Raw genomic sequence first — 16,723 nt, forward strand, 5'->3', positions numbered from 1 at the left:
TTAAAACTTTATTTGGAAAACTTTTTCGGTTGCTTCTTGTCACACGCGCCCTGTCCGTTCGTTTCTCTCTCTCTCTACCACTCTCTCTGCTCTGTAAAAATGTATTATCCAATGCGCGTATGTTACTGTTACACTGTATATCTGTATATAATATATATATATAGGTATATAATTATGTATATAGCTCTGTTTGATTTGCTTCTGTTGCTTGTATCTCCTTTTTGTTTCTTTTAATTATGTTTCTGTTTGCTGTTGTTCTTCTTCTGATCTTGGATTCAAATGTTTGTGTGTGTGTGTGTGGTGTGTATTTTGCGTGGGAAATAAAAAACAACTAAAACGTTTCTTTTGTTTTGCATTCGCGCGCCTTTAGCTGTGGTCATGGTGTTTGCTTCGGGACCTGTTTTTAGTTGCAACACGTCGCGTTCCATCGTCTCCGTCTTCTCCTTTCACTTAACTAACCATTTTAATTTGAAGTGTTTTATTTTACAAAATTGCTTAAGATGTTAAGTTAAAAGTATATTGGGCTTACAATCGACATTTTTCTTTATAATCATTTATTAAATGTTTTGTTTTTGCTGTTTATGATTTGCTGGTTCTGTTTTATCCACTTGCCCCTGCTCTAGGCTAGAGTCTAGACATTCTCTGTTTGTTTTTCGTTTCTATTATATTTTTTGAAACTGTTTTGTCTCCTTATAATGCCATGCCATACATTTTTAAATGTATTTGCAGCTTAGTTTCTTATGGATTTATATGCGTAAATAATATTCTAGATGTGTGTGAGTGTGTGGCTGTGTCTGTGTTTCTGGGTGTGGGGTTCCTACCAAGGTGTATTTACTTGCAAGGTGACATTGTCCGCTGTGGGAAGCAGCAATAACTTATTCACCTCGCACTGAGGGCTGGAGATGACACTGTGGCGAAGAAGTCACCTTGTTAGTTCATTCACCTTGGTTCCTATCGCTCTTTAGAGTACTGAACTTTTCGTTTATATAAATTATGAAAATACATTTTTTTATGTTATTCGAATTTTATCGTTAAACTCTTTACTGTACAATTGTTACTCAAGCATTCCGTTGTTTAGTTACAGCATAAATCAATATGTTTTGTAGCATTTTTCTCACTGTCACACTAACATTTTAACAAGGTTACATTTTTGTCCCATTCTTCAATTTTAAAGCATTCAAAACAATTCCCGTACTCGATTTTGGACTGAAAAATATTTTTAAAATTACGGGTAGGCCTTTCAATTTCATTTACGTATCTGGTTCTTAGCTAGGGGGGAGGGAAGAGGGTAGAAATTCCAAGCGCGTTTAGACAGAAAAAACATACATGCAAATGTAGCGGGACCTTGCATACATGACATATACACACATACACATGCATATAGTCAAGAATGAAACCATGCAAGGGATTGATTCCTTTCGAAAAGAGGAACACGAGCTGTCATGACTAAACAAGGACAATCTTTTGAGTTGGTTGGTTTGTGTGTGTGGTGTGTGGTGTGTGTGTGTTTGTGGTGTGTATTGCGGTATTCGGTATGTTGAGATTTTTAAATTTAAAAAAATATAAAATATTTATAAATATTTTTGTTATGGTTTTTGTTTTGTTTGTTTATCCTTTTTCGCGTTCTGTCCTGGATTACTGCTACTACAGACCTTAACACTTACTATCTTACTATTTGTTTTTGTTTTTTAAAAAGACATCTATTTAAGCGCTAATAAAGTGGTTTTTGTTATCGGTTTCGCTACCAATACCAATCCCAAGTCATACAGGGATGAATGCTGCAACTTCCGCCTGATCCTAACTTGAATGCGGGATGTCTGTCTGTCTGTCTGTACTATCGTATGCATGCGGGGGGAGCGGGGTGTGGTGTGGTGTGTGTATATATGTTGTATGTTGTATGTACATGGCAAGCCAGTTAAATCGGAGAATGGTCACTAGTTAAGCAATGCATCCATGGTATATGGAAATGGAGGATGTTGCTGCTCGTATCTGCTGTTTGCTGAAGACGATAACAACTTGGTTGCCGCTGGCGATGCTGCTGCTGCTGCTACTGCTGCTGATGATGCTCCTGTTGTATGTGCCGGCGACGGTCAGTCCAGTATGACGATTTGTGATTCAATGGGCCTGCTACTTGGCTCGGTAGCCAGAGGCTTAATGGGCAGTGTGCGCCATGGTTTACGCGCCGCACGGCGCAGATCCACGGCAGAGAGTATTTTTCGCGCTTTTCTGCAAAATATTAGCAAATATTTGAGGAATTGGAACTCTGTTTTTGTCTGCTTTCCACTCACTTGTGTGTGTCGTTGGCCCTAAAGTAAACATCGTCCGGCGCATCCATCCAACTGATGACTTGCTTGCGCCCATTGCCGCCACGTGCCATTTGCGCAATCTTTTGCTTGCCATTGAGCTGAAAGAATGAAGAGCAACATTGATCAACTGGGCTGAGATTAAGCATCCTTAGCGGCCACTCACATGATGCCTGGAGAGCGGTTGTCCCGATGCTGCCATCATGGCCGCAAACTGTTCGGGACTGGGACAATGCGAGGGCATAGGATCCTTGTTTGGCCGCTTTGCAGGCGGTCCACTGGGCACTATAGTTACTAAAAATAATTATAATATTAATTTTATTTGTTAATATTGTTTGTACACACCTTCAGTGCCATTTAGCTGCTGGTCCTCATGCGCACGCTTTCGTATCGTTGATGTTGCTTGCGTTGGAATTATAGTTAGTTCTTTCTCCGCTGGCACGGCCACAATATCGGGTGATTTGTTGGGCACACGATCGTAGACTAAGCTGCCATCCGCTGCTTTGGGCGGCTTGGGGAATGAGACGACAGCGGGCAGCGGCATTTTATCCTTGGGCGTCAGCACCAGCCACTCGTGCGGGCCGCTGCCAGGCGCACCCAGTCGATTGGCAATTTTAGTGACACTGCCACGATCCTTGGGCTTGAGCAATAGCAACTTCTTGATCTCCGCCTGCGATTTGCCGCTAATACGATTCGTAACTAAGGGGAAGGATGAGTTCAGCAAACGTTTGAGTAACCATAAATCGTAGCACTTACATTCTTGCTTAACCAGCAGGCCATTGATGGCGTACGCGCTTTGTCGCGCCGCCTTCTTGGGCTTGACAATGCTGCGGCAGATAACGCGCGCCACACGCGTCATGGGATTGGTGTGTAAGTAGAAGGCAGTGCGCGTCTTCATGATGGGCCGCGGTGAGCCAGAGCTGATGGCAATGCCGTGCGCTTGCGCATAATGGCGTGCCAGGTGGGTCTTCAGCTTGAACTCCTTGCCGCAATTGACAATTGAACATCTGCCAGATGGGATTTGTGGTGAGTTAAGATGCATTTTAGTTCACTTGGTAGTGGCACTTACCGATGCAACTGACGATTGGTTAGATCACTAATTTTCTCATCATCGTTGAGGTCGACTACAGCTGTGGGTGTTGTTGCCGCAGCGGCAGCTGTAGCCGTGGGCGTCGTCGCTGCCGAGGCCTTCTTCTTTGCATCACTATCGCCGCTGGCATCGCCCTTATTCGCGGACTTCATACTGCCATAACGCCGCCAGTACTCCCAACAGCTCTGGCAGAGACGACTCGTAATGTGACCGGTGCTAAATGAGTTCCACTGTGAGGGGATAGATGAGAGCTTTGAGCATTGTTTGACCAGTTTTGCATGCTGTTTGCTATATGCTACCTGTGATGATTTAGTTGTTCCGCATGATTCGCAGGGTTTGCCGTTGCTTGAGAGATCGGTGCCCCCGTTGGTGGTGCCATTGTAAATGCCGCCACCACCCGCCTTGACAGAGGCGCCATTGCCGCCACCCTTGCCACCATTATTATTGTATTGCGGTATGTAGACCTGCTTGAGCTTCAGCTCCGCCTCGACAGCCTTCACACGCTTCTGCTGCACATAACGATCGGTGGTCTTCCACATGTAGTAGTACTCGATGATTTGCTTCAGCGTTTTCCAAGGCAGCTGCAAACAATTTTAAGAATTGAAATAATGATAAATAGAGCATTAATTATGCCAAATGCTGTCAATAATTCACTTACGAAATCTTGTCGAATGTCATTAAAGTCTTTGCCATATTTGTCCAGCGCTTCCTCGAAGAGATTTGCCTCCGAGGCGCTCCAGTCTTCGATTTCATCGCGACAGAGCACCGGTCCAGTGGAAGGAACTAGCGAGGACATGGCCTCCTCAATCGAATAGTCGTGCTTGTGCAGAATGTTCATGGCGTGAAACTAAAAGAGAGAAGAAAATCAATACCAGCAGAGACCGGGCTTAGTTTTTGGGCTTACCAATGTGATGTCCCGACTGGCTGCCGCTGCCGACATGTGCAACGAGGGCTGCTTCACAGAACTGCTGCAGTCGAGGGCGCGTGCAAAGGTGCCAATGGAGCGCGAAACGACAAGGAACTGATCGATCTTGCGATCTGTCAGTGTATGCTCCGGCGTCCAGACCAGCGACTCAAGCTCCTCCAGCTTGCGCTCGTCCGTAACGGTGTCCTTTAGCTTGGCGGGAATATCACACTGATAGCGACTGCCGACACGTATCTCGCCCTTGTCGGCGAGCAGTGTTTTCTGATTGGGATCAAAGACCAGACAATAGAAGAATGTGTCCTGCAGGGGCAAAGAAAAACCAAATTTTAAGTAGAAAATATTTGAAAAGAAGGTCTCCTCGGAAAGGCCAAGTACAACTCACGTCTTTATTGAGATAACTCTGCAGGGACTCCGTTTCATTGAGCAGCGTCACGGAGCACTTGCCTCGTATCTGTGTGGCGGGTATCGATTCGACTTGGCGTGAGAGGAACAGCTCGCGGTGCTTGATCTGGTAGCGTTGTTTGCTGGTTAGTGCCTCGCCTTTTTCCGCATCACCTCCACTGCCGCCGCTGCCACTGCCACTGCTGCTGTTGTTATTATTATTATTGTTGCTGCTGTTGGTGTTGGTGGTGCTGGTGGTGCTGCCGGCATTGTTGCTGTTTGCAGATGTGCTGCCACTGCCACTGCCGCCGCCAGACGCTTGCGTCGGACTTGTGCGCTCCTCATCCAAGGCAGCTGTAAAAGTAGATGACCAAAACAGTTAGTTGCAGGAGAAGTAGGAGTAGGAAGAGAGTAAAAGAAAGACACATAGAGAGGGAGAGAGAGACAAAGAGAGATCTACACAACATTAATTACCAACTAAACTAAATAAACATAGCAGCGAGCAGCTTGGACAAACATAAAATCAAAGGGATAAGGCATAGGAGAAAGAGTGTAAAATTCTAATCAATTAATTGGCATTCCCAAAAAGAGAGTTCGAACTACGATTAATGTTTCAAATATGAATTCATAGAGATAGACAGCGTTTTGCTGTTGTGATTTGTTGTGGGTTTTTGTGGTAGTACCTATTGAGGGATCGAGCACAGCCTGTGCGGCCTGCTCCTCGCCCACGGGTGTGCGGAGCCAGGTCTTCTTCAGCTTGGTCGCCAGCGGTGAGTCCTCGGCTGTGGCCACTGTTTTTTTAACCATTTATTTTGTGCAATTTGGGGGAAATACGTTTATTTACAAATGTTTATGGTTCAAGCAATGATGATTACAAATTGAAATAATTATTAAATAAAATAAGTAAACATTATGCAGGTCAAAAGTGAGATTAGCTTTTAAATAGAAAATTAGACACAAATTTTAAAGTCGTCGTCTGGTGGGAAAACCCTCTTAATGTTGCCTGTTCGTGTTGCAAACAAAAGCATGTCGTGTGCATAACACGGTTCATTGCTGCTCTACTTAAGTTAAGCTTTAGTGTGTCATTTATAATGCATATAATCAACATCTGTGGACCGAAACAAATAGTTCTTTCAATTGAAAATTAATAAAGAAATTCCTCGTAATTTCTTCTCTATTTTCTTGGAAATAATCTCTGTAGCAACCGAGTCCAGTTGGATGAACCCCAATGGTCGTAAGTATTTATAGAACACGTCGATAATTGCCACAACCCGAATACTCTAAAAACCTAGAAGCTTGAACATCAAATTGCAGTTCCATTTGAAACATTGCAAGATGCAGTTCTGTGTGATTATAGCCCTGACCCTTCTGGTGAGAACTTTTACTGTAAGAAATGTTCAAGCAGAAGCTAACTAATTGATCCGCAGAGTCTGGCCCATGCCGTACCCAGTGATCCAGATAGTAACGAATCATCTGAGCCTATCGAAGTCACATTGGCGGATGCAGACAGGAATCATTTTTGCAGGTTTCTAACATCTTTGGGTGAAATAAGAAGGGGACTTTATTCAGTTTACTTGGAATACAACATTCCCTACATTGGCCAGGCAAACGATCGTGTTGTCGATGAGGCAGCCCGATTGAAGAACAATCTAAGCGATGAAACTGTGGCCGCGGAGCGAGAATTCTTCGAATACATTGACACATTTGAAAAGGCACAAAAAACTGGCATGCGACTCGTAAATCAATTATTAAACAAACTGGAGCCGGAGATTAAAACTAAATATCAGTGTTAAAAACTAAGAGAATATAATTCACAAACTTTAAAACACTTCAAACCATTTTCCCAGTATGTAAAAAGGACTTTTTATGCTTTTTCCAAGAATGTTAATATTTGAAAAATGTATTAAATTTCTAAGAAATATGAAACCTTATTAATGGCATCCTCTAAGTGTATTTCCTTTACGCTTAATGTCAACTTTGGTTTGTGTCTGTAATTTATTTATTTATATTTTTTTTGTAATTCAACTCCACTACAAATTGTTTGTTGATAAACCCATTTCCATTTAATTTCAGGTTTAACTTCTCAAGCGTCTGAACGAATAAACCTTTGAAGCTTCAGCGGCAACCAGATATGGTCAGATCGTAAATAATTCCGTGAAAAATAAACATGATCCTTGTCTCTTCTTCATACCCCATAAATTCTTTGCTGCAATCTCATCTTTCGCGGAACGCCTGATTGAAACGCACTAAACACCCTGAAGGATTTTATTTCCTTGAAACTGTGCGGGAGCTGATTAAAAAAAATATTCACCTTAAACTCCACCCACCACAGACCAGAGCAGGACCAGAACCAGCAGCAGGAAAAGGGCGTGGGGTAAAAGTCGAGCTGCAGCCCAACCCCCACGGACACGGACAGATATACACGGGATACACAGGCGCGTGGGTGCATTGCTAGGAGTTACAGGAAGAGCCAAGGAGCGCGGTAGGTAAGGTAGTAGGTGTTCTTTTTTGTGTATTTGTGTGTGTAGAAGACAGCGACAGCAGCCAAGGCTGGCTGGGGGGTGAGTGTCTGTTTGGCGGCCATAGATGGGACACACACACACAAACACACAGACAAACGGACACCCACAAGCAAAAGGCCCTGTAGTGGGTGGGGCGTGGTTGGATTTTTGTTTGCCTGGCGTGGGCGGGCGCATGGAAGGGGGAAGGAAGCAAGCCGTTTGGTTATTTTTGAGATTTTGTCGTTGTACCCTGCCTCGTGTCTATGGCTATTACTATTACTTTGCGGTTAACACTTGAGCAATCCAAATTTATGATTGTATTAGGCCTAGTCGAACATTGAAGTGATACACTCTTGCCTCGAACTAGAAATCTGTTAGCGTCGGGAAGTTCTCTGACAACTGCAGGGTATGCACGCGTCGTAGTTCGTGAAAAATTTCAATTTCGGGGTTGAAATAGCGGCACACTTGTGCTGAGCTCAAAATTTTAGATTTTTGTGCTAATTTTTCGCTGATTAGTGAGTGGCCTGGCAAAAGGCAGCGCACGGCGCACGCACTAAAAACTCGCTCGCTCGTGCTACAGCTACCAGCTCCCTGCTCCATGCTCCCAACTCCAACGTCACTGGGCAGCAGAAACAAGATGACAGCGGGACGCATGTTGGGAGCAAAAGGGGTTGCGTTAATGGGCATTGTCGGCGCATGTCGTGGGGCGGGGGGCTGGCTGGCTTCCTCACGGAAAACGCATTTTCGTTGGGTCACGTATCGAGTTCGAGCGGGCGGCAATGGTCGAACCCACAACTTCATACCCATCCCCCTCCCATTTTGTCGAGTCCAGCATGCTTTTTTTGGGGCTGCGGAGAGAGGGAGAGAGACAGAGAAAGAGCGAGGCGGGGGCATGGAATGGTTGGTTGGGAAGGCGAACCCTGCCTGTGTGTATGTATACATGAATGCAAAGCGCGCCTCTGCGTGTGCCACATTGGGGTATGGCTCCTGATCCCACTTCCCCTTCCCCCACTTCTTCTACAGCACTCATGAAAATTTTCGTACACACATACACACAGAGAATCACCCAATCATACATACATATACTTGTGTGTATGTATGATTGTATGTTGTAGCATTCAGAGGTAGACAGCAAGTCTACCTACTACTCTCGAGAGTATCACATTCACATTGACGCTGGCGATGGCATTGGCGCCGCCTAGCAGCAACCGAAAACAGTAACAGAGGCAACTGAGGCAACAGCAACATGGGGGTACAGTGCAGCTCAACACATTATGTTTATGTGGCTCTGCCCAGGTCTCTGCCTGGTCTCTGCTCCTACACTACGGATGCGACGGATGCTAGGGGTTTTCTCTTCACTTTTGTGTGTGCTTTACAGTTGTTGTCAGTGCGGTTCTTGTTGCTCTTGATGTTTGGCTTTGGCGGGGGTCTCTGTGGGTGGCTGGGTGACTGGGGACGCCTTGACACATTGCACACTGGTCGCCTTCCCGGGGTGGGGTGGGGTGCTGCTCTGGGCCCAGGAGCTCCCTGCTTTTTGGTGTTTGTGGTAAAAATGTGCTTAGTGCTAGGGATCTGTTTTTTGGTAGGTATTAGCTTTCAACTTGTTTGAAGGCCGCGACAACGGCACCGAACAACGACAACGACGACGACTTTTCGCAACCTAACCTCACTTTGTTGCCAAAAAAAAAGTATCATACGAATAAAATAAAAAGAGAATCGTTTTTGGTTTGGTTCTTAAGCGACCGCAACTGGCGGATACTTACGTTGATGCTTGTCGGCCAGCTGCACCAGTGGGTTGGGCAGATCACGACGCCGGTAAAAGCACATGACCTTCGCCTCCACATTGCCGGTTTGGTTCTTGTTCAGCTCCTCGATGCGGCGTATCAGGTAGGGACTATTCGGCGTTGTCTCAACGTACACGTAGTCTGCAACGAAATGAACGGCGAATTACCACATCTGTACATAGAGTCGAGTCGAGAATGATGGCATGATGTAGGCTGGGGTGGGAAGGGGAGCTTCATAGTGCAACTCCATTCATTAGCAAGCATTACATACGTCACAGGTAAACGCACACATGAATACGTGGACATGCCGCTTAATTACGGCCACACACACACACACGCATACAGTCACTAGCATGCTCGCTGCGTTGCTCAATTAAATACAAATGTGGGCATCCATCCATCCATCGAGCAATGCAGCAGCAGCAGCAAGAACACCAACAACTACATCGTGATCGCTGCATTGGAACCTGTCGCAGAAACAGACACAATACCGTTGCTTGGGGCTGACCACTCGGCAATAAAATGTTAGAAGAAAATAAATACCCTGAACATTGCAGCGAAAAAAAAAATATAACTAAAAGGAAACTATGCTGTTGATTATTGCCTTGTCTTGTATTGGGCAGGCATTTGGTAACATTTCGCTGGCCATTCAAGATGGAGAGAGATGAAAAAGAAAGTGTGGTCGCGTTCGCATATACATTTCTACCTATACTTGGCGTATCGCATGTATCCGTGTGTGCGTGTGCGTGGCCATTAAAAATGGCAAACAAAAAGCGCTGATGGAGACAAAATTCTGAGACAGAATGGGCCGGGCCGAGTAATCGCCCGCAGGAAAAGTGCCAGAAAAGCAATCATATATATTTATATGTACGTATTCCCACATTGGTGTTAATATGGTTTTGGTATTTACTTTGATTCTGTTAATTAGACGTTAGCTTTTCCGTTCATTTGCATATCATATTGAGAGAGCGGCAACGTCATCGCTGAGGAGTGAGTGAGCCGGCAATAGGGCAACGTGCAAAGTGCGTAAAAATAGGAAAAGCAGGAGGAAACGCTACTAACTCGCTCAGAACCTAAACCAAAGCATAAGATGCTCAACCGAAACAAACCAAACCCGAAAAAGCTCATTAGCATAAGAAAACACAACAAAGCATGGAGGCGCACAAAAATGAGATACACTTTTACCCACACAAGTACATGAAAACACACACACACACACACACCGATAGAAATCACAATTTGGCAAATGCAATTCCATTTCGTTTCCATCATTACCCCATCCCTAAAGCATACACCGCGAACGCACACACACACTCACACACACTAGCAAGCAAACGAGCTCTAGTGCTTATCGGGAGGAACAGAACATGTTGAAACACTTGCTGCAGCTGCGACAATTTTGTTGGTTCAATGCACAAACCCCCTCCTCCACTCCACCGTCTGACTATCTGCTTCCTAGGCTCGCCGCTGTCCAATGTTTCATGGCTGATTTCGACACATCATCTACGCTGTAGAAGCCTCGTCTCATTCCGGCATTTAGCACACAACCAACCACATATTTTGAGAGTGCAGGTTCTTATTGGCGGTCAGAGGGGTTTATCATTGCTTATGATAACACACATGCATATGAGAGGGAGATCCAGCCAAGAATTTGTTGTAATTAAAATGCACTTTCATTATTCCTTGCTCTGGAGTCTCTCCTCAGACAAAACACACACACACACACACACATATGCATACGATGGGCAGGCGAAACTGTGAGACGGCGGCGCCGATAACGAAAGATGATAGAAAAGCGAGTACGGAAAAAAATTTTCTCACCTCCGACTCGATACATATTTGTGGCCATTTTCACTACAGTTTCGCACCAAACTTTCACATGTAAAATTGAATACACTTGCTCAGCACTCTTTTTCAATAGTTTTGTTTCAAGTCAGGGCACATTTATTAGCATAAAACTGAAGTTGTTATGATTGCATTTGCATTTCACATAAGACGCGTTTTTTTCGTCGCCATCTTAGAAACAACTCAACTCTAAAAAATACACACACACACATGCACATATACATACGAGTAAACAGCTGCATCAGGGCTGCATTTGGATTGATGATACTTTCGCTTATCGATACATCGTTCTTTTTAATTGAGATTTATTTGTGTTTCTTAAAAATTACTTTGAAATGGTAGTTTTTGAACTTACGCTTCCTAATTAAAGCTGATGCTATATTAATTTTGTAGGTTTATATTTAATAAAACATTGCAGTTGCATTTATACATTTCAAATTGAGTGCACAAATAACCGTTTCACGAGCGATAGTATCGCTTACAATTCTAGTTCCCAGAATTGCTACAAGCTGCATTAAATTCGGAAGATAGTTGAACTAAAAATAGCAAATATTCAATTAAAAATAAATCCGTTTAGTGAAAAGAGTTAATTTGTTTTAATATTGATAAACTAGCAGAAATTCCATTTGTTTGGGAGTTGTGCGCATACGTCGCGAAGCTGCTTGCTACACAACTAGCTGTCAAATCCGTGACGTGGCTGGCCGACCGATTTTTCCAATTAGCAAGCAAACTTAGTATCAATTTAATAAAATATTAATAGATAATTTAGGCTTTTCACGATGACTACCTACGAGGAGTTCATCCAGCAGAACGAGGACCGCGACGGAGTGCGTCTAACGTGGAATGTGTGGCCCTCGAGTCGCATCGATGCCAGCCGCTTGGTCGTGCCACTTGCGTGTCTTTACCAGCCACTCAAGGAGCGCCCCGACTTGCCACCTATACAATATGAGCCAGTTCTATGCACACGCAGCAACTGCCGTGCCATTCTCAACCCACTCTGCCAGGTGGACTACCGTGCCAAGTTGTGGGTGTGCAACTTTTGCTTCCAGCGCAATCCCGTGAGTAGAAAATGACTCAGTCCCATTCATTCTTGTGTGAACTTTGCCTTGACGCTGACTGACGTTGTTTTTAGTTCCCCCCTCAATATGCGGCCATTTCGGAGCAACATCAGCCCGCTGAGCTGATCCCTGGATTCAGCACCATTGAGTACACCATTACGAGGGCCCCAACCATGCCGCCAGTCTTCATTTTCCTCGTCGACACCTGCATGGACGAGGAGGAGCTGGACGCACTCAAAGATTCGCTGCAGATGTCGCTCAGTCTGCTGCCGCCCAATGCGCTGGTCGGACTGATTACCTTCGGCAAGATGATCCAAGTCCACGAACTGGGAGCTGAGGGCTGCTCCAAGAGCTACGTGTTCCGCGGCACCAAGGACTTGACGGCCAAGCAGGTGCAGGATATGCTCGGCATAGGACGCGGTGCTGCGCCGGGTCCACAGCAGCCGGGCCAGGCAATGCCCGGCCAGCAGAGGCCAAATGCGCCGGCAGCTGGAGCACCTGTGCCGCCAGCACATCGTTTCCTGCAGCCGATCAGCCAGTGCGACGCGGCACTGGGTGATCTGCTGAGCGAGCTACAGCGCGACCCTTGGCCGGTGCCGCAGGGCAAGCGCTACCTGCGCTCCACGGGCGCTGCTCTTTCGATAGCAGTCGGCCTGCTGGAGTGCACCTACCCGAATACGGGTGGTCGGATTATGTCCTTCGTCGGTGGTCCTTGCTCCCAGGGCCCCGGCCAAGTGGTCGACGACGAACTGAAGCATCCCATACGCTCTCACCATGACATACACAAGGACAACGTCAAGTTCATGAAGAAGGCCATCAAGCACTTCGATGCTTTGGCGCTGCGTGCCGCCACCAATGGGCACAGCGTTGACATTTACTCGTGCGCCCTCGACCAGACGGGCCTGCTGGAGATGAAGCAGCTGTGCAACTCCACGGGCGGGCATATGGTCATGGGTGATTCGTTCAACTCGTCGCTGTTCAAGCAGACATTCCAACGCGTATTTGCGCGCGACAGTCGCAACGATCTGAAAATGGCATTCAATGCCACGCTGGAGGTGAAGTGCTCGCGCGAGCTTAAGATCTCCGGAGGCATTGGCTCGTGTGTGTCGCTGAATGTGAAGAGCCCGTCGGTGTCGGATGTGGAGATCGGCATGGGCAACACGGTGCAGTGGAAGCTGTGCACACTGAATCCCAGCTCCACGGTGGCCTACTTCTTTGAGGTGGTCAACCAGCATGCCGCACCCATACCCCAGGGCGGACGCGGTTGCATACAGTTCATAACACAGTATCAGCATCCGAGCGGACAGCGGCGCATACGCGTCACAACATTGGCCAGAAAGTGAGTGAGGAAGCTGCCAGCGCCAGCAGTCTGTAATTTCTTTGTTTTCCCTTACCTACAGCTGGGCTGATGCCACCACAAATGTGCATCATATCAGTGCTGGCTTTGACCAGGAAGCTGCCGCCGTGCTCATGGCACGCATGGTTGTCTATCGTGCCGAGACGGACGAGGGACCTGACATTCTGCGCTGGGTCGATCGTCAGCTAATTCGTTTGGTAAGTGCACGCCATTTGGTACCCTTAAAGGAGCTCATTTGTAACGGTTTTATGTCCCTTTGCAGTGCCAAAAGTTCGGCGAGTATACCAAGGACGATCCGAATAGCTTCCGGCTGTCGCAGAACTTCAGTTTGTTCCCACAGTTCATGTACCATCTGCGCCGTTCGCAGTTCCTGCAGGTCTTCAACAATTCACCCGACGAGACCACATTCTACCGACACATGCTGATGCGCGAGGACCTCACCCAGTCGTTGATCATGATACAGCCGATACTCTATAGCTATTCGTTCAACGGCCCACCCGAGCCCGTGTTGCTGGACACCGCCTCGATCCAAGCGGATCGCATTCTGCTCATGGACACGTTCTTCCAGATACTCATCTATCACGGCGAAACGATTGCCCAGTGGCGTGCCCTCAAGTACCAGGACATGCCCGAGTACGAGAACTTTAAGCAGCTGCTGCAGGCGCCCGTGGATGATGCGCAGGAGATCTTGCAGACACGTTTCCCCATGCCGCGTTACATTGACACCGAGCATGGGGCTCGCAGGCGCGCTTCCTGCTCTCGAAGGTCAATCCATCGCAGACGCACAACAACATGTATGCCTATGGGCAGGTAAGTTCCACACAGCCGGGAAGAGCCACAGCTCTGGAGCGATCTTTGCAGCAGTTTCTTAAACAAATTCTTGTTTTATTTTTGATTTTGTTTCATTCATTGTGCATACGTTTCCGTTTCCGTATCCGTATCCGTAATCCCTGTCATGCGCAGCCGGCCATTGGTCAGACGACGGTAGTACATTCATTTCTTTTTTGTTCACTGTTTCCACACGGGGAATCCGCTTTCTTTTGTAGTTTCTAAGCTGCTTCTTGTGTTTGGTGTTGGGTTGGTTGGTGTTGGTTTCGCTCGTCATTTCCCCACCCGTCCGTTCCCTGCCCATCATTTTGACTAATTCGCTTTTGGGCATGTCTCAACAGGATGGCGGAGCTCCGGTGCTCACGGACGATGTCTCGCTGCAGCTGTTCATGGAGCATCTCAAGAAGCTGGCCGTCTCCACAACCACCTGAAGTGCGCGCTGCTGCTGAGAGGAGGAGCTATCAACCTAAGATTATTCAGCTGCTCCTGGCAATGCAATCACAGATATAAACACAACACAAGCTATTCCACACGATGATTGTCTGCAAACACACACACACACACACACACACACACAATAAACTATTCAAATTATGTTCAACAATTTCAAATGACGCGCTGTTTGGGCCTTTATTTTGCAAGCAAAACTAAGGACAAAGCTTACATTACATTTACAGCGCCGGAATAAAGTATTAAGAAACATATTTCAAGTGCGGGAGGGAAAAGATTAAAGATTAGCAACAAAAAACCGCAACCATCTCCGTACTGCCACTTCCATAACGAATACTAAATACAAGTAATGCCTCTCGGTAGACTCTCCATTTGCCATTCTAAACTATTTGGTACACACTGACTAAGAAGCTTGCTCCTTCCTCTCTCTCTCTCTCTCTCTCTATCTGTGTCTCTGCTGCAAGATTGTATCCCGCACAGATCGCGCCTCAATTGAGAAACCTTATGGACATCTTTGTGTCGACATCGGTGCGGTCGAGGGCCTTGCAAAAGTCCTCGAACGATATCTTGCCCTGGCAGCAGAGATCTGCCTCTAGGATTGTGCGCTCCGCAATGCTGACCAGCTGGTCCTGGCTAATGTTGGCGCCCACCATCATGTGCAGAATGGACAGCAGCTCGTCCCGGCTGATCACACCATCATCATCCAGGTCGTACATCTTGAAGGCGAACTTCAGCTTCTCCTCACGGCTGTTCAGCTGGCTCTGCTTGTTGTCCCGCAGCGGTCGGAAGTGGGCCAGCACGTTCATGAACTGCCGAAAGTTCACACGATCGTCGGTGCTCTCCGCAAAGAAGGAGTGAACGATGCGCTCGCACAGCGGATTGATGGCCAGCTCCGGGATGCGCATCAAATCCTCCCGGGAGAGGGTCCCGCAGTCGTTGCGATCCAACGACGTGAAGCGCGAGTACAATCGCTCGATTTGATTGGGAGTAACTGCGAATGAGTTGAAATTAGTAGTTATAAAAATTCAACTGAATTATCAGCTCTTATCAGTGGGGCAACTGATACTAGCTGCTCGAACAGCACTAGATACAAGGCCGGACGAGGTGGCGGCTATTTCAATGAAGCTTATCGCCTCATACATATCGCATTTACACGGTCTCGGACACACGATAATTGCATAGGCCATAGATAAGCGTCGACTTTTGCACCCCCAGACGCCTGCAAGGGGAGCGACTGAAGCGATGACGTCACGCGGCGCGTACAGGTGTAAGTGTAAATTGCTGGAAAACGGCTGTGCATATTACGCTTGCATAAGGCAGGCCGATACATATGTAAATGTGTATTTTTGTTTTTTTTGGAGCACCCACACCAAGGTACGCCTCCAGTGGGCAAGGCTACAGCCAACACACGGAAGACCAAAACCAAATATTTGTACAAGTAATTTGAACAGCTTTTAACGCTCAAGTGCGACATTTGTGGCAGATGCCAAGTCAGTCAGTCAGTCAGCCAAATGCGTATTTGTTTCGAAAGTAATTGCTGCCCCTTGACTTAATGACTTCTCGTCCAAGGTTGCTGTTCCCCCTGGTTTATACTTACAGCCAGTTTCCTCCTGAATCTGCGCTATCTCCTCGTTCCGCAGGAACAGTGATGACTTGTTGCCCATCTCGTCGTGGAAACCTTGCTTGCAAATTTATTGAAACGGCACCCGCTGAAGTTTTTAATCAATTCGTTTGCAATAGGGATGGGAATATATAATAAATCTTAAATATCGATACACGATATACTCTTTCAATATATATTTTTGTGTAATTACTACTTTTCTGAACTTGGGGCAGTTCTATTTTTATTTTTATTTTGTTTTATTGGCAATTGAATTGACAGAGCTAATCAAAAGTAGTCGAGAATCTCAACGCGCTGTTCATGTCGGATAGTTGATGGTATCGATGTTTTTCTGCGATAAGCTGATCTTGAAATCGCAAGCAAAACGCAATTTTTACAACAGAACTAGTTCAAGTGCATTAACATACATACATGAATTTAGAGATCAATTGCTAATTGTTTGATTGTTCAAACATGTGATTGTTTCAAACATAAACATTTCTGCCTGTTTGGAATACCAGAGTGAGGAAGTCCGTTATCGGAGGCAGCAACAGATATATCGCTATCGATACAAGCACTTCCATGGTGTGTGACGTAGAGA

The 16,723-nt window shown here is 46.2% G+C and overlaps 3 protein-coding genes across 6 annotated transcripts; 1 reads left to right on the plus strand and 2 right to left on the minus strand.

Annotated features, from left to right (window-relative positions):
- Window positions 1–461: 461 nt before the first annotated feature.
- On the minus strand, window positions 462–11,023 carry LOC117898535 (metastasis-associated protein MTA3). 4 transcript variants are annotated; one of them, XM_034808006.1, is made up of 13 exons: window positions 10,806–11,023; window positions 8,964–9,125; window positions 5,383–5,490; window positions 4,701–5,053; window positions 4,298–4,618; window positions 4,052–4,240; window positions 3,693–3,974; window positions 3,373–3,623; window positions 3,060–3,310; window positions 2,649–3,002; window positions 2,470–2,588; window positions 2,289–2,404; window positions 462–2,226 (listed from the first exon to the last, which is right to left on the minus strand). In XM_034808006.1, the coding sequence occupies exons 1-13, from the start codon at window positions 10,831–10,833 to the stop codon at window positions 2,091–2,093; spliced, it is 2,670 nt and encodes an 889-aa protein (XP_034663897.1). In that variant the 5' UTR covers window positions 10,834–11,023; the 3' UTR covers window positions 462–2,090. The 4 variants fall into 4 exon arrangements, with proteins under 4 accessions (XP_034663897.1, XP_034663896.1, XP_034663898.1 ...); XM_034808005.1 differs by having other exon boundaries at window positions 2,470–2,597; XM_034808008.1 differs by having other exon boundaries at window positions 2,107–2,226; window positions 2,285–2,404; window positions 2,470–2,597.
- A 457-nt stretch (window positions 11,024–11,480) lies between these two features.
- On the plus strand, window positions 11,481–14,612 carry LOC117896694 (protein transport protein Sec23A). The gene is given in 7 exon segments (XM_034805146.1): window positions 11,481–11,887; window positions 11,962–13,226; window positions 13,288–13,441; window positions 13,507–13,975; window positions 13,978–14,054; window positions 14,208–14,228; window positions 14,414–14,612. Coding segments are annotated over 7 exon segments (2,355 nt in total). The 5' UTR covers window positions 11,481–11,608; the 3' UTR covers window positions 14,504–14,612.
- Window positions 14,613–14,663: 51 nt separating this feature from the next.
- Window positions 14,664–16,274, minus strand: LOC117896695 (calcineurin B homologous protein 1). The gene is made up of 2 exons (XM_034805147.1): window positions 16,120–16,274; window positions 14,664–15,513 (listed from the first exon to the last, which is right to left on the minus strand). The coding sequence occupies exons 1-2, from the start codon at window positions 16,184–16,186 to the stop codon at window positions 15,011–15,013; spliced, it is 570 nt and encodes a 189-aa protein (XP_034661038.1). The 5' UTR covers window positions 16,187–16,274; the 3' UTR covers window positions 14,664–15,010.
- Window positions 16,275–16,723: the final 449 nt, after the last annotated feature.

Source organism: Drosophila subobscura, chromosome O (assembly GCF_008121235.1).
Source record: "Drosophila subobscura isolate 14011-0131.10 chromosome O, UCBerk_Dsub_1.0, whole genome shotgun sequence".
Classification (NCBI taxonomy): domain Eukaryota; kingdom Metazoa; phylum Arthropoda; class Insecta; order Diptera; family Drosophilidae; genus Drosophila; species Drosophila subobscura.